At 36.1% G+C, this 18,479-nt stretch overlaps 1 protein-coding gene across 1 annotated transcript in view; it reads left to right on the forward strand.

The window, feature by feature from the left end:
* Window positions 1–18,479, forward strand: part of LOC126298209 (hemicentin-1-like) — a 748,827-nt gene that overhangs the window by 716,565 nt on the left and 13,783 nt on the right. Inside the window, exon 55 of the mRNA XM_049989513.1 lies at window positions 604–685. Coding sequence (XP_049845470.1) covers window positions 604–685 — 82 coding nt within the window. The remainder of the gene's footprint in view (window positions 1–603; window positions 686–18,479) is intronic.

An 18,479-nucleotide genomic window follows, 5' to 3' on the forward strand; every position in this document is an offset into this window, starting at 1 on the left:
ATAAGGTTCCCTTGAAAACCATACAGGACCTGTATTTATCCACTCTGAGATGAATGAAGGTATTTTGTATGCCATTGGTTTTCCTACATTGTATTGGGCACTGTAATGTGTTGTGTTTGTGGTGTTTCCATATTTTTGTCCTCCCCTTGTAGTTATTTGATGAGCTCTGTCTCTGCCCTACAAAGCTATCTTAGTCTTCCTGTTCTGCTGCTGTGCTGTGTATTTTCTCACTCTTACAATAGTTTTCTGTTAGTGGACTACATGTATTTAAAAGAGATTTAGAATTTGTTAAAGTGTTAGTTGCATTTCATTTTAGCTCACTATTTATTTACGTAAGGAGACTTTTCCATACATATTTATAACTGTTTGTGCATGAGATTCAAGTGATACCACCTTCTTTCAAACTCATTGTTGATATATGGAAACATCAGTATCTGAACAAGCCCCATAGGGAAATCTGAAGTTTTTTTTTCAAATCAGGAAGTGTATTATTGATTTAAAAATTGTCCAAAACCTATCTTCTACCCAATGTAAAAATCGCACTGTTTATTTTCAATCATCTTTATGTGGCAAATAACCTGACCATGTGCACCTCTGTTTCAGGAAAACCATTTCGGGTGAGATTTGAAAATGGTCAAGGAATTTTGTATTCCCTAAAGAATCTAGGACCTGGAAGAATATATAGGCAAGTGAAAATACATTTTTCTTGATTTGATTGCATATTTAATATTATTTTTATGAAATTCAAATGAAGCTGTTTAAAAGAAAATAATTATCAAGTTCTTGTAAAAATAAAGAAAAAGCAGCCTCATTAAGTATTAGATTGTACTCCCGAAAGAAAAATTTTATGGTATTAAGACTGGTTGTAAATTATAAGTAAGCAATTGTGATCTCGTTTTTCTTGACATTCATCCAGCGGATCAAATATTTCATCATTTTACAGACATGCATCCAGGATATTAATTCTGGTCCTGATATTTAAGCTGACAACCTTTGAGCTATTCTCAAGTTAAGTTGCTTGCATAATTTTTAATCATTTTACACAATATTGAGGAGTAAATGCACACGCGTCAGAGATAACACTGTTGGTAAAAAGAGTATCAATCATAGATAAAACTTTGTTCTTCTAGAAGTAAAACAAAGGAAGTGCAGAGACAGCAAATCCATAGTGCTTACAAAGTATGCAGCTGATTATTATGGATGACATATACTGAAATCCCAGGTAGTGAAGACTTAGAACAATATTTCCTTTAAATTAGAATAGAATAGAAACTTTATTGTCACATAACATGTCTTATACAATCAGGTGATTGGGACATATGTGACTCGTCAGTTTAAAGCTGCTTCTAATTGTAAGTATACAGAATAATTACAGGTATTTTGCAATGTTAACTACCACAAAATAATTTAAAATAATCATGTTGAAAAGAAAGTAAACTTAAGAATAAGTATTTACTTAAAGTACCTTTTTAGAATGATGGAATAAACATCAGGCACAATTATTTGTGACAGTCAGTCATAAATTCTTCTACACTGTAATAATATTTACTTGCTAGGTATTTTTTTAAATGATGTCCAAATTCTTATGGTTCATAATTTTTAAATTTTTCACAAACTTTATTTCCCAGCCTCATACCCATATAGTAAAGTGTCTTCTCCAGTAGTTTTAGCCTATGAGTTGGTAACTTATACTGATATTTGTTTCTTGTTCCATAATCATGCTTAAACAGGTTATCCTCAAAAAGTTGTGGGTTTTGTTTAGAAAACTTAATTGGCTCATTGGTATAGAAGCCAGGAACAGTCATAAGATCAAGGGCCTTGAGCAGAGGTCTGCACGATTGCCATTTTTCTACACACACCATTTCTCTAATGATTTTTTTCTGTAGCCTAAAGACTCACTGTAAGTTTGTTTTCTCTGATCCTGAAAAAGTTATACCATATCTAATCACAGATACAAAATATGCATGATTTTCAATTTTTCTGACTGGTGTTTCTATTATACTGCTTACAACATTCATTGCAAATATTAGACTATTTAGACAGTGTCACATGGCATCTACATGTTCTGTCCATGATAAATTCTTGTTCAGCATTACAACTAGAAATTTGGTACAGTTTGTGGTGACAAGGTGATTGTCCTCATATGGTATTTCTAGTATATCCTGTAAAGTGAATGATTTGTGTGTTTGGTAGATTTAATTTCAGATCATTATTTCTCACCCAGGCCTCAATTTCAGCCAGAGACCGCTGAAGATGACTAATTAAATTTTCACTTTTCTTGCAATAGACTATTGCTACAGAGTCATCTGCATAAAGAATAGTGTCTGAATTTATGTTTGTCGGCAGGACATTTGTATAATACAAGAACAATATTGGTCCAAGTACAGATCCTTGTGACACACCTTTTTCTTTCTTTTTTCCAACTTGAAAAGAATCTCTTACCAGTTTCTTCTATTACTATTCTTTGTTTCCTGTATAATAGGTAAGATGACATCCATCTCGGTGAATTTTCACTAAAACCATATGTTACCAGCTTGCTAAGTAGTAGTAGATTGTGATATACTGTATCACAGGCTTTACTTAGGTTGCAAAAGATGCCCGATACATTAATATTTTTATTTAGACTACTGCTATTTTTTTGTAATAAGTTCATTAATGACTTGCACAGTGCAGTGTCCTCTTTGGAAACCATGTTGATTGTTCTGGATAATATTGTGCAGATTATTATAGTTAACTATCTGGTTACATGCAACTCTTTCAAATATTGATAACAATAAGACTGCTCAATAATTACTCATTTCATCATGTCTGCCTTTTTTTGTAAATGGGTCATGTTTCAGCATACCTCAATATACCAGGAAAACATCCTTCCTCAAAAGATTGACTCATTATAAGGGACAGAGGATGTGCAATACTATGGGTGACCACCTTTATTATTTTGCAGGAATTTCATCCCAACTTACCTGAACAGTCTCACTTTCAACCACCTGTTCAAGTTTCTGTTGACTGCCTTCTTGATGCCTATTTTATTCTTTACAATGGCCCATATTGCTTTAGATTTATTTTTAGTGTTTGAAATGTAATTATTATTCACCAATTTTTTGGGTTGTCTGACAACTGTATCTAAGATTTTCTTATATTGCCTTACATAATTTCAGAATTCTGGGTCTCAATTGACTTCCACCTCCATATGAAGTTCTCCTTTACTCATGCTTGAAATTTGAATATCCCCTGTTATCCATGAACCCTTCTTAGGTGTCTCAATTTTTATGGTTATAAAAGGAAAGCATTCATTGAATGTCATCAAGAAGGCCTCCAGAAAGTTATTGAAATTTTCATTTACTGAGGACTTAGCAGTAAATGTCCATGAAATGAGGCTGATTTTATTGATGAACATTTCTATAGTTTCTTGTCTAAAATTTATGATTTTCTTATTTGTGTGCTTTGGTCTCACACAGGGTAGTGGCATTAATAGAGCCTTGTGGTCTAAGATCCCTAAGCTTACTACAGATTTTTCTGTTACTCTGTAGTTTAAACTACTAGCAATGTTATCTATGCAGGATGGCAATGAAGCAGTTACCCTTGTCATTTCTGTAAAATTTAGAATAAAACCATGTGTGGACATCAGCTTCTTCCTCTTAAAGGCAAATCTGTCATTTTTTCTCACATCTATATTAAAATCATCACAAACAACAATTTTTTACATAACTTTTCTGTTTTGAGTTGCTGGAGTAAATTTTCAAGTTTGACCAGAAAACTGCAGGAGATTGAGTAACCAGGGGTATGATATATGCTGAATATCAGCATGTTATAGTCTGTAAGTTCTATGCAGCAACTCTCAAATGTGTGTTTTTCATTTAAATTATTGAAATTTTGCTTAATTTGATATTTCACTGATAAATGAATCAGAATACAGGAACCACTATACTCATTGTCTCTACAGAAGCTAGCTGCTACTTCATAATCTGTAAGTTTTTTCAATAAATTTATATTTTCACTCTAAGCCAATGTTCACTTATGTAAATAACCTTTACAGACCATTTTGTTTTCTCTACAAATATTTCTAAGTCATGAAGCTCACTGATCAGATTACTTGATAAACCTCAAATATTAAAATACATAATAAGATTATTATTTGCTATTTTAGATGTGATGTCATAAAAATTATCTACTCTGAACTGGCAAGACACAACTTTTTGTAGATTACTTATTTTAAAGTTTTTTCCTCCCATTTTCTACTAAAAAGTCCTTAAGGTGGCATGGTGATGAAGTTTTTCTCTTGTTATGAGTGGCTCCTATTGATTCTTCTGCTGTTGTTTCTTCTGTTGATGTTTGAGAGCAGTGATGTGAAATGTGGGGTTTCCAGGATTTGCCGAGCTGGAAGACTTCATCTTGGTTGAGCAGGTTGTCTGCTAATAGTATTTCAACAGCTTTCTTGAGCACAGAATCCCAGTAGGATGAGGCTGTGGCCAGTATCTTAACTTTCCTGTAATGCACAGAATGGCCAGAGTAAGTACAGTGTTGAGACATTGCAGACTTATTGGTCTATAAAAGGCAAATATATCACCACCATTCAAAGCAAAGTTCTTGTACAGTGCATACTGTTTGATCTATGTACTTTTTTCCACATTCACAAGGAATATCCCTGCAAAAATGCAAGAATAATGAAGAAGCATGAAGTGAGTGTGATCTTTCTTCCATGGTGCAAGATGGCAGCTTTTCAGGGATCTGTAAAGGATGATTTGTGTTACAAAAGGTGGGTATAAATGAAATTCCTTGTGAGTGTGCAAAGGTACTTAGGACAACAATATGCAATGCTCAAAAAGCTGCAATGAACAACAGGGCCATACCAACCTTCTACAGTCCAATATATCTGTAGTAGCTGAACAATGTATTTTCGCTGTCCATTCCATGGATTATGGGAAAGTTAAGATCCTGGCAATAGCCTCATCCTACTGGGATAGCTGGAAAAATCACGGACACCCCTCAATTCAAGTCTTCACTCTCAAAGGAAATATTGTTCTAAGTATTGATTGCCTGGCAATCCAGAATATGCTGTCCATAATAATTAACCGCATACTCCTAGATCTACACCTACACAGATACTCCACAAGCCACTACATGGTGCGTGGCGGAGGGTAGCCTGTTCCACTAGATGTTATTTCCTTTCCTATTCTACTCTCAAATAGAATGAGGGAAAAATGACTGTCTGTATGTCTCCATATGAGCCCTAATTTTGCATATCTTATCTTCAAGGTTTGTACACACAATGTATGTTGGCGGCAGTAGAATCGTTTGGCAGTCAGCTTCAAATGTTAATTCTCTAAATTTTCTCAATAGTGTGTATCAAAAATAACATCACCTTCCCTCCAGTAATTCCATTTGAGTTCCCAAAGCATCTCCATAACTCTTATGTTTTGTTCGAACCTACTGGTAACAAATCTAACAGCCCACCTCTGAATTGCTATGATGTCCTCCTTCAATCCGACTTGGTACAGATTACAAACACTTGAGCAGTACTCAAGAATAGGTCACACTAGCACCCTGTATGTGGTCTCCTTTACAGGTGAACCACTACCTAAAATTCTCCCAATAAACTGAAGCCGACCAATTGCCTTATCTACCACAACTCTCACATGCTTGTTGATTTGCAACATTATGCCCAGGTATTTAAATGGCCTGACTGTGTCAAGCAGGACATTAGTAATACTCTATCTGAACATTAAAAGCTTGATCTTCCTACTCATCTGCATTAACTTACATTTTTCCACTTTCATGGCTAGCTGCCATTTATCACGCCAACTGGAAATTTTGCCTAAGTTGTCTTGTGTACCGTATTTACTCGAATCTAAGCCACACTCGAATCTAAGCCACATCCAAAAAATGAGACTCGAAATCGAGGAAAAAAAAAATTCCCAGATCCAAGCTGCACCTGAAATTTGAGACTCGAAATTCAAGGGGAGAGAAAAGTTTTAGGCCGCACCTCCAAACCGAAACAAAGTTGGTCCATTGTAATATGAGACACAATTTAGGTTGAATGAATGGCAATACAGCTACAGTTGTCTGGTTCCAGTAGTAAGCTTAGAAGTTAAGGTTTACCAGGCAGCCTTTGCTATGCGTCAGGTGCTCCGTCCGTATTTATACGGGTACCCTTCCTTTTTCACGTGCTTCATTTAGTTTGAATTCATTGCTTATTTTTCTTTGATCTGATAAGTGCCGTTCTCTTTGTTATAGGTGTTTACGTCACTCTAAACTGAAAATGCATTACTGTACTGTGTCATGCATTGTTTGTCGCATTCTGATAATGAGTAAACCGGCCTGTTGTCGCACGTGGCATGGCTTGCTTTTCTGCGCGCTACCGCCACTTACAATTTCAAAAAAAAAAGAGAGAGGAGTCGTCTCATTAGCGAAACAATGGCAAGAGACTGCTATTTGTTGTTGCTTACACTGCTGCTTTCTTTGATAATGATCAACAAGAACCAAATAATAGACTGCGTATGATAGAATATGTTCTGAACGAGAGTTTAGTGAAAATTTTTCTCCGTTTGAAAATCTTTGCGGACGCCTCTTTAGTACATTACATAATGCACAGAAATTGGAGTCATCGTAGATTTAAAAATCTAGTCAATTGCCGTGCTTCATTTCTGACTGTATCACTATTAGGCATATGAATAATATGAATATAAACATGACATGATATGTGTATTCTTCTGTGTTTGCTGTTGTCTCACTCCAGTTTCGTAGTTTATTAGGCAGACAGGATTTAAATGAGATTGCAGCAAACACGAAACAGGTGCAGGGCAAAATGTTTGTATTCAAATTATTCTTATGTTGAAGAGAATACTAATACTGCATGTGATTCACAATTCATAAAAGTTCCTATCACCTACCATCTCTTCTGACAGGTAGGAAAAAATTCAGAACGTAGAGTTGGCCATATTGACAAACATCGCAAACAGTCTTGTCAGTCGGATTTTTATCGTACATGGAAATGCTGCTTCATTCGAAGATGAACAATATGGAATTTGTATTTACTTCATTGTATAATGTATAAAAATGTAGTGGTCGAAACTCGGAGTTGAGAAAAAGAGCTCGTCTTTCACCTTTTTTTTTAAATTTATTTAGTGACGCAAAGGTTTTGGCGCCAGTATTTATCTTCATGCTTGCAAAGCATGCGATAGAAATACACCGTTTGTTGCAATATGCTTGGGACAACAGTACATTTTCAGGCAGGCAAACTTTTGAAATTACAGTAGTTACAATTTTCAACAACAGATGGCGCTGCAAGTGATGTGAAAGATATAGAAGACAATGCAGTCTGCGGGTGCGCCATTCTGTACGTCGTCTTTCTGCTGTAAGCGTGTGCTGTTCACAACGTGCAAGTGTGCTGTGAACAACATGGTTTATTCCTTAGAACAGAGGATTTTTCTGGTGTTGGAATTCCACCGTCTAGAACACAGTGTTGTTGCAACAAGACGAAGGTTTCAACGGAGGTTTAATGTAACCAAAGGACCGAAAAGCGATACAATAAAGGATCTGTTTGAAAAATTTCAACGGACTGGGAATATGACAGATGAACGTGCTGGAAAGGTAGGGCGACTGCGTACGGCAACCACAGAGGGCAGCTAGTGCAGCAGGTGATCCAACAGCGGCCTCGGGTTTTTGTTCGCCGTGTTGCAGCTGCGGTCCAAATGACGCCAACATCCACGTATCGTTTCATGTGCCAGAGTTTACACATCTATCCATACAAAATTCAAACGCGGCAACCCCTCAGTGCCGCTACCATTGCTGCACGAGAGACATTCGCTAACGATATAGTGCACAGGATTGATGACGGCGATATGCATGTGGGCAGCATTTGGTTTACTGACAAAGCTTATTTTTACCTGGACGGCTTCGTCAATAAACAGAACTGGCGCATATGGGGAACCAAAAAGCCCCATGTTGCAGTCCCATCATCCCTGCACCCTCAAAAAGTACTGGTCTGGGCCGCCATTTCTTCCAAAGGAATCATTGGCCCATTTTTCAGATCCGAAACGATTACTGCATCATGCTATCTGGACATTCTTCATGAATTTGTGGCAGTACAAACTGCCTTAGATGACACTGCGAACACCTCGTCGTTTATGCAAGATGGTGCCCAGCCACATTGCACGGCCGACGTCTTTAATTTCCTGAATGAATATTTCGATGATCATGTGATTGCTTTGGGCTGTCCGTAACATACAGGAGGCGGTATGGATTGGCCTCCCTATTCGCCAGACATGAACCCCTGTGACTTCTTTCTGTGGGGACACTTGAAAGACCAGGTCTACCGCCAGAATCCAGAAACAATTGAACAGCTGAAGCAGTACATCTCATCTGCATGTGAAGCCATTCCCCCAGACACGTTGTCAAAGGTTTCAGGTAATTTCATTCAGAGACTACGCCATATTATTGCTACGCATGGTGGATATGTGGAAAATATCGTACTATAGAGTTTCCCAGACCGCAGCGCCATCTGTCGTTGACAATTGTAACTACTGTAATTTCGAAAGTTTGTCTGCCTGAAAATGTACTGTTGTCCCAAGCATATTGCAACAAATGGTGTATTTCTATCGCTGCTCGTTTAGTTTGTATTGCCGTTTCAAATATACCGGTCATTTTTGAAAAACCCTGTATATTCGATGGCAGAAGTTAGTTGTGGCGGCACCTACCAAACTTTTCAGAACTTCCGCTCACTTAGCACTCGATTCTAAGCTGCAGGCGGTTTTTTGGATTACAAAAACCGAAAAAAAGTGTGGCTTAGATTCGAGTAAATACGGTATTTCTACGGACACTCAACTTCAACACCTCACTGTACACCATGGCATCATCAGCAAACAACCATAGGTTACTGCCCGCCTGTCAGCCAAATCATTTATGTATATAGAGAACAACTGCAGTCCTATCACACTTCCCTGGGGCACTCCTCACGATATCCTTGTCTCTGATGAACACTCACCTTCAAGGACAACATACTGGGTACTATTATTTAAGAAGTCTTCAAGTCACTCACAGATCTATGAACTTATTCCATATGCTTGTACTTTCATTAACAACTGACAATGGGGCACCATGTCAAATGCTTTCCAGAAATCTAGAAATATGGAATCTGCATGTTGCCCTTCATCCATAGTTCTCAGTATATCATGTGAGGAAAAGGCAAGCTGTGTTTCACAAGAGTGATGCTTTCTAAAATCATCTGATTCATTCAGATAATCTTCTCAGTCTCAAGAAAGTTTATTATGTTTGAAATGAGAATATGTTCAATCACTTCATAAGCATTGTGAATTTTCTGACACTGCACTTGCTTTGTTTTACTCTTAAAAGCATGAAGTTTTACCTATAATTGATGCTCTTGTTTAACAGTGCATCTCTGATATGTGAAAATTTAGTCCATAGCATTGTGTAAAGTGATTAATAATCTTGCAAGCAAGTCATCTTGAGAATAGCTCAAAGGTTGTGAGCTGAAATATTTGATCAAGAATTAATAATATCCTAGATGTACACCCAAAAAAATGATGGAATATATGTGGTTGTAATTCTTACACTAGAACAGTTCTTTAAAGTCAAGGACTGATGTATCATAGAACATTAGTGTCACAACGGGAAATGTGTGTTAAAACAAGTACAAGCAATGGAGTGAGGAAAGATAGCGAATCACAGTACGGATGAAGTATTGAGCATAAGTTAAGTACAGGAACATCAGTGTTGAGTTGATAGCTCACCAAACACACACACACACACACACACACACACACACACACACACACACACACACACACACACAGAGGGAGGGAGAGAGAGAGAGAGAGAGAGAGAGAGAGAGAGAAAGAGAGAGAGAGAGAGACCTGCATGTGCATAGCTGTATTCTCTAAACACCAAAGCACAATTGTGGGAAATAGTTGTTTTGAAATGGAAGGGGTGAACATGAAAGAGAGGAATGGGAGATACAGCAGGGAAACAGAAAAAAAATGAGTGTGCAGAAACAGCTCCCTATACAGAAGCCAGAGATCGTTGCACAGAAATGCAGATGGATTGGTGGGCAAGCACAGAATAATAAAGAGGTCAGATTACCTTTCACTCTGTTGTTAATTTCTCTTTCCAATATTATTCCTACTCCTCCTATACTGTTACCTGATAAAATATGAATAATACTATTATCTCCACTCCAGTACTCTCTCAAATTGACATCACACCTTACTCATACTTAAAATATTTTTTCTATATCTTCCCTGTTTCTGCCATTAGGTTTTCTACATTCCAACACTGCCTTAGGATTCTAACATTTGCTCCATCCAACCTAATTAGTTCCCTCTTTCCACCTGGTAATCCTCCCAAGAAATGCCCACTCGGGGATCTGAAGGGGGGACTAATATGCCTCCAGTATATTTTACTCAGGAGAAGGCAACCAGAGAACTGTATATATTGCAGAAATGTAATATCGTGTTTTCCATTGCCTTTGACATCAAACTACTGTATTAGATCATGCTTGTATGTGTCAGCACAGTTAACATATTACTTGATTATCTCTGCCAGTTATGTCTACTGATGGAAATTCTGCATTCATTCAGGAGATGTTACTGACATGATCTAATTCCCACGTCAACAACATATTAGAATAGAAACTACATTGGAGAATGTACAAATCAAGTGCTGGAAGAAACTAAGGTCCATAATTTTGCAAACCACAAGTCAATATGTATTGCTACATTCATTCAAAAATATCAGCTATTATATGGAACTATTGCCGTGATAAAAAATGAAATTATCAGTAACAGTAATCTTTCTTATACAATGTAAACTATTATTATGAGTTCATATCTTTGCCAAATGAAAACTTGAACAATGTTAAAGACTGTGAAATGCATGGATTATGTACTTTTTATTTATTTATTGCTCCTTTTCCGTTATGTTATGTTCTTTTATACAGGATATACACAGAAGTAGGACATTTTATACCATGTCAGTGGTCTCAGAAAGTAAAGGAAACAAGAGTTATAAATTAAATACCTCTACTGGGCTACAAAGTAACCACCATTAGTTACAATACACTTCTGACATCAGTTGTAAAGCTATTGGACACTGTGATCAAATGCATCCTGTTGTTTCAAGCACCATGGTGTCATATTGTTGGATATCTGCATCATTACTGGAGAAGAGACCTGGTTCTATCAGTATGACCTGGAGAATAAATGACAGTCAGTGACATGGTGTTCATAATCTTCCTCACCTCTCATGGGTAGAATTTTGTGATGGCTCAAGCTCTTGCTGTCAAAAAGAACATATCATCTTAATCTTGGATTTTGTCAGGTGACTTTTTCAGGGCTATGAGGGGGATAATGAACACTGTCCCATTGACTATTGCTTGGTCTCTGGATCATAGGTCTCATAGCCTGTAGTGATATGGACATACAACAGTGATGGAGATATCCAACAATGTTTGACCAAGGTGCTCCGAGCTATTCCAACAGCATTAAAACCGACATCTGAAGTGTGTTGCAGGCCAGTAAAGACTTTTTGTTTGAAACTCATGTTTCTTTACTTTCTGAAACCATTCACTCAACTTGTCAGATGCAGCATGTATATCATAAAAACAGTTACCATTGAAATAAGCTGAATAACAGGTATAATGTAAATAGCATTTACAGTCAAACTAATTCACATATATAATTCAGAGAATCATAAATACAATTGACATAACACTTACAATAAAAGAATAAGAATTTCATATTTCAAGAGACTACCCACCTAAGAGCCGCTTCTGGGATGGGGAGGTTCGCTGGCCCAGTGCCAAATTTGTCCGGTGGATTAATAAAGGGGGTTGGTGTGCTGGACACCCTGAATGTGGTTTTAGGCAGTTTCCCACATCCACTGGGTGGATACTGGGCTGGTACCCAAATTCCTTCTAAGTTACGTGGTTCACAAACATTTAGAAAACTTTTTCTCACTTTCACATACATAACACTACACACAGACAGTTGGGCTACAGATATGCAGTCCCACAGGGGAACAGAGTGGTGACAGGAAAGGCATCCAGCCACCACTTAAGTCAACCATGCCTAATCAGTAAAAGTATGCTGGCCCTGCACAGTTGTGGGAAAATGCACAAGAAAAAGAAGACATTTCAAGAAACTCATTTAATGAGTAAAAACAGTGTTGTACCTAGTAGGCCTTTACCTGTATTTCAAACTTTTTAGTGTCTTTTTAAAAATTTTATGCAACTAGGTAATACAGTATAATTTGATGGGTGCAGGGTACCTGTAATAGTTTGTTCCAGTTTTATACTTATGTATGTCATCCTTTTGTCTTGTGTTGAAATTATATACAGTGTAATTCTAGTAAATTTGTGAAATTTGGAAATACATGTTTCTTTTCACATGAATCACATTTTCCAAAATGTATGAACAAGGAAGAAAAAGACACTTTTTTTAGCAATAGCCTGCATCATTTTCTTTGGTCTACATCTTACATTACTGTTATTATTTTCTTTTGTAATCGGACACCACAATTTCCCCAAAACAATACACAGTATCTAAGTATGAAGTGGACGTATGCAAAATGTGTGTGTCAGTTCTTGTGCAGTTCCTTCTTTCTTTCTTCTCTCTCTCTCTCTCTCTTTCATTTTTCTTCTTCTTCTTCATATGTCTCTCTCCTTCCTATCTTTCTTTCTTTTTTTACATATATATAATCTTGTCACACAACATGCTGTATGAGTATTTAATTGTTTGTGTACTTCATCTACATCTGTGTTCCACTGAATTTCCTGCCATATCCAAAGTACTAAAATTTCACACAGTCTGTCTTTATGGTTGTTTAACCAAGCAGTTCAATATGAGGAGACAAAGGAGTTCTGTTCAAGACTGTGTGTATGTGCATAGAAACAGTGGCAATAAAAATTATCTGAGATGCTATGTGTGGCTTCTTGGATGTGTTTCAGGGGTGTTACCTCAGTGCTGCTTTCAGCCAATGTAGTAGCATCATCTGCAAACTGAAATATCTTTTGTGTATTATCTTTTAAGACTAAGTCATTTGCATGGACCAGAAACAGAATAGGATCTAGAACAGATCCTGTGGAACACAATTTTTCACCCCTGTTAAATATGACTTATATTTAACAATTCAGACATTTCTCACCTGCTCTGTTTACACAAACTGTTTCCTTTCTGTAAGCTGTGAAATCAACCCAGTTACTTGCTGTTCTCCTGATAGATATTTTTTCCTAATTTAAAAACCAGTTTTTATGACTGATTGTAGCAAACTCTTTTGAGAAAACTATAAATAATGCTGTAATATTCACCTTTGTTATCCATTGCTTGATGTGCATCATGTATAAATAATAAGACTGCTGCTCCTGTTGAGCAAGCTGTTCGAAAATCCTGTTGGGACTCTGACAGTATGTTACTGTGATCTAAGAAGCTTTAACCTTTTACGGAAAAAAAATTCTGTTACCACTGCTAATGCTGATGATAATGCTATAGGCCATTAATTTGACATGTAATGCTTATTCCCTTTTTCATGCAATAGCTTAACTTTGCTTCTTTTGAGACATGGGAAAGTTTATGAAGAAAAAGACAAATTGATCAGATAACACAGATCTTCAGAAATCAGCTCTCCACATTTTTTATAATGAAGTCTGATACGTTATCTATTGTTTACAAGTGCTTGGTTTTTAATTTTTCAATGCCTTGCTGTACCTGTTTCTCATTTGTTGGGTATAAAGATATTGTTTTACATGATGATTTTATGTTTTGTTGAGTGTATATTCGATGCTTGTGAAATGTACTTTCCTGTACAGAGTCTCTTGCTATATTTGTAATGTATTGATCAAAAGCATCAGCTATTTCCACAGGATTGTTAGTAACTCCAAATTCATTTTTGTAATGTCATGTTATTTAGGTCATCTTTCTTGTCTGTTTCTTGTTTTAGCACTTCACATATTGTTTTTGTCCTGTTAGAAGCAGATCTTATGCACATATCAGTCTCTAGTCTCTTATCTTCTTTCATTACTTTCCTCAGGATGCATTTGTAAGCTTTACAATATCTGTTAAAGTCAGCTGCAGTCCACCTTTTCTTTGCTGCATTGCATGGGTGTCATTTCCTGGTACAAGATTTTAATATACCAGTAGTGATCTGCCAGTTATGAATGTTTCAACTTTTTTTAATTTTTGAGGGGGAAACAAGAACAAAGTAGTCCTTCACTTTATCTATGAAAAGGTGAAATATGTCTTATACATCACCCACCCAACTTATTGACTCCCAAGGTTCCTCCTGTAAGTAGCTTCTGAACAATTGTATTCTATGGTTGCTTAAGGTCCTACCTTCAAGTTTCTGTGTCCCATTTGGCACATAGGCATTGGAAATATGACAAATATTTATCCTGAAATCATAAAGAATGTTGTCATATTCAAAGTTGTACTAATAAAATTTGGTGGATGGAGAGTGTGATATCTTACACACACATGAGGAGAACATTTCATTCAACTGTACTATACAGACGATTGTTGAAATTGTAGTAAGACATTATTTACATTTCAGTCCTGTGTAAATAAGGTTTTCAAAGACCAGCCACAGAAGAAAACTTGCTTGAAAATATTCCATTAAAGCTTGTGTTACAAAAGTTAACTGTGTCAATAGAAACTTGTTTGTAAAACATGCAAAATAAGTTGTTGTCAATACAGAAAACAGAATAACAAAGGTATATTCATGTACCTACTGAAGACTTTCCTTTGGTAAGGACTCACCTATCTGAAGAAGGTAACTGAAAGTCATTGCCTGATTCTTATTTGGTGACATTTGATTACATTATGTACAGTGTGTGTACTATAATTTAGGACAATTAAACTTAACCTAATATCTTGAAATATTTAGCCTACGTATTCTTACAATATCAAACATTAGACTGGCAGTAATGATAGTGATGTTGTGTACATATTTCTCTTGATTAATATTTAGGGGTTAAAGTTATTTACATACTACATGCTACAACATATTTGCATGATTACAGTACATACATATATGTAATAACAGCATTCCTCATTCTTTATACATGTACTCTTCTACACTATAAAATTATTTTTCCATTAAATAATCCTTTGGAAGCTTGTTGTGCTATCTGTCAGTTAGGGGAAAGCAAATTATGATTTGTGGGGACTTCAATGTTGATTCACTGAAAGAGCATAATAGAAAGAATGACCTGGAAGTCTAGCTCGGGTCTTTCAATTTGACATCTGTCATTGATTTTTCTACTCTGGTAGTAAAGGACAGCAGACCAAGATAAGTTTAAAAACATAAATTCATGTCCTGTTGAGAATGGCCTCTCTGATCATGGTGCTCAGCTAGTTACAGTATATGACATAGCTCCATTCAGTTATTCAAAACTACCCACCAAAGTTGTGCATTCAATTAATGACTCAAAAATTAGAAATTTCAGAGAAAATCTTCAGCAGTTAGACTGGGATGAGGTGCACAAGGAACCTGATGCTAATTTAAAATATAACTTATTTTGTGATACACTTGTAAGAGAATTTGAAAACTGTTTCCCCAAGAAAGTAGTTAAATCTAATTATAAGAAACCATGCAAAAAACCGTGGCTTACTAAAGGAATAAAAAAATCATGTAACCACAGAAGGGAACAGTATCTAACAACAAGAAAGGGTAATGACCCAAAACAGCAAAATATTATAAAAATTACTGTGCTACATTAAGAAAGGTTATTAAAAAGTCCAGAAGCATGTGCATCATGTCTGAGATTAATACCTCTGATAACAAAATCAAAACAATTTGGAATATTATTACAAGGGAGACGGGGCAAACAAGAGTACAGGATGATGGCATTACCATCAGAGTGAATGGAAACTTGATAAACAGCAACCTGGAAGTCAAAAACATTTTGAATAATCATTTTTTAAATGTTGTAGAGAAAATAGGATCTAAATGTTCATTAGAAGAAACAAGGCAGTTAATGGAAGAGGCCTCACCCACACGATTTGATACAACTGAAATTCCACCCACCTCTCCTTTTCAGATTAGGAAGATAATAAAGTCTCTCAAGAATAAAAGCTCACATGGAATTGATGGCATTTCCAGCAGGATAATAAAAGCTTGTTCCCAAGAGATAAGCAAGATTCTTAGCCACATATGTAATAGCTCTCTGAAGGAGGGTATTTTCCAAGATAGACTGAAGTGTGCCATTGTTAAACCACTGCATAAAAAAGGGGATACATCTGATGTCAACAACTACCACCCAATCTCTCTTCTGACTGCTTTATCCAAAATTTTTGAATAAGTAATATATTGTACAGTAGCTTCACACATTTGTAAAAATAAACTTTTCACAAAATGTCTGTTTGGTTTCCAGAAAGGTTTTTCAACGCAAAATGGTATATATACTTTCACTAATGAAATATTAAATGCTCTGAGTAACCATAAGTCACCCGTTGCGATTTTTTGTGATCTCTCAAAGGCTTTTGAGAGTGTAAATCATGAAATACTTCTAGATAAGCTCAAGTACTGTGGTGTGAATGGGACAGTGCTCAAATGGTTTAAATCATATCTAACTGGAAGAGTGCAGAAAGTTGAAATAAGCAGTTCACATAATATGCAAAAAAACTGGTGATTTCTCAAACTGGGGAACAATCACGAATGGGGTGCAACAGGGTTCAGTCTTGGGTCCTCTGCTGTTCTTAATATATATTAATGACTTGCCATTCTATTCACAGAGATGCAAAGCTGATACTTTTTGCGGATGATACAAGTATAGCTATCACACCCAACAGACAAGAGTTAAGTCATGAAATTGTAAACAATCTTTTTCAGAAAATCATTAAGTGGTTCTCTGCTAGTGGGCTCTCATTAAACTTTGACAAAACACAGTATATACAGTTCCACATAGTAAATGTAATGACACCATTGATAAATATAGACTTCGATCAGAAATTGGTAGCTAAGGTAGACTAATCAAAATTTCATGGTGTATGCATTGATGAGGGGTTGAACTGGAAAAAACACACTGAAGATCTGCTGAAACGTTTGAGTTCAGCTACTTATGCTATTAGGGTCATTGCAAATTTTGGCGATATACATTTTAGCTAATTTGTTTACCACGCCTATTTTCATTCTTCGTATGGCATCATATTCTGGGGTAACTCATCATTGAGTAAAATAGTGTTCATTGCACAAAAGCATGTAATCAGAATAATTGCTGGAGCTCATCCAAGATCATCCTGCAGACACTTATTTAAAGAGCTAGCGATCTTCACTGTAGCCTCACAATATATATTCACTTATGAAATTTGTTAATAACAATCTGAACGAATTCAAAAATAATAGCAGTGTGCATGGCTACAACACTAGGAGAAAGGATGATCTTCACTGCTCAAGGTTAAATCTAACTTTGGCTCAGAAGGGGGTAAATTATGCTGCCACAAAAGTTTTTGGTCACTTACCTAATAGCATCAAAAGTCTGACACATAGCCATATAGCATTTAAAAGGAAATTAAAAGAATTTCTGAATGGGAACTCCTTCTATTCATTAGATGAATTTTTGGATGTAGTAAGTGGGTAATCCCCCCCCCACCCTCCCTCCCCCCCCCTCCCCTGCACCAAAAGAAAAAAATTAAGTGTCATTTAATATTTTGTGTAATGTAATATCTTGTGTAGGCACCTTTTATTAACCTTACATGTTCCACGTCATTACAAAGTGTCGTATACATGATCTATGGAACAAGCACTAATCTAATCTTTGGAATGTCTTTTGACTCATACTGTCCTGGAGACTCTTAGGAAACCGCTTTACCAGTTGTACACCTGCCTATTGAGGACTTTTTTCAGCAGCTCACAGTTTGTGTGCTATAATTCTCAGCTGGCCTTTCTTATGTCATATTAGTGAATATCTGCATTTTTTCTAGTAATGATTAATGAAATTATTGTTCTGTATATGTACATGAACAGAAATTTCAATATTTTTAAATTATGGAAGGCAGATCTGCACGATCTGTTATTTTTTTCCCCTTTTTTTTCCTCTCCAAGGATCCTAATGATCTATTTTGCAATACAAAATTTCTTTTTTTCTTATCGCTGCTGAAGTTTCCCAAATAGTAATTATGGTTCAAATAGTGTATGGTACACTGTACATAAACTTGTTCGTTAGCATAATGTGCAAGCTGTTTCATAATAAATACTACACAGCTTAATTTGCAGCAGAAATTGTCTATATGTTGTCTCCATTGGACACCTTTGTCAACTGTATTTCCCAAAAAATTTATAGAAGTAACTTGTTCCAGTCTTGTTTTATCTATGAATATATCTATGTGATCTTCCTGTTTTCTATTTGTGAACATACATACAAGTAATAGTAGCATGATATTTTTAGGTCTGTTATTAAGGAATATATATAATAAAAGAACACAGTAGGAGACCAATGGGTAGCTTTAATAAATGCAATAATGAATGCAAGA

Source organism: Schistocerca gregaria, chromosome X (genome assembly GCF_023897955.1).
Source record: "Schistocerca gregaria isolate iqSchGreg1 chromosome X, iqSchGreg1.2, whole genome shotgun sequence".
Lineage (NCBI taxonomy): Eukaryota > Metazoa > Arthropoda > Insecta > Orthoptera > Acrididae > Schistocerca > Schistocerca gregaria.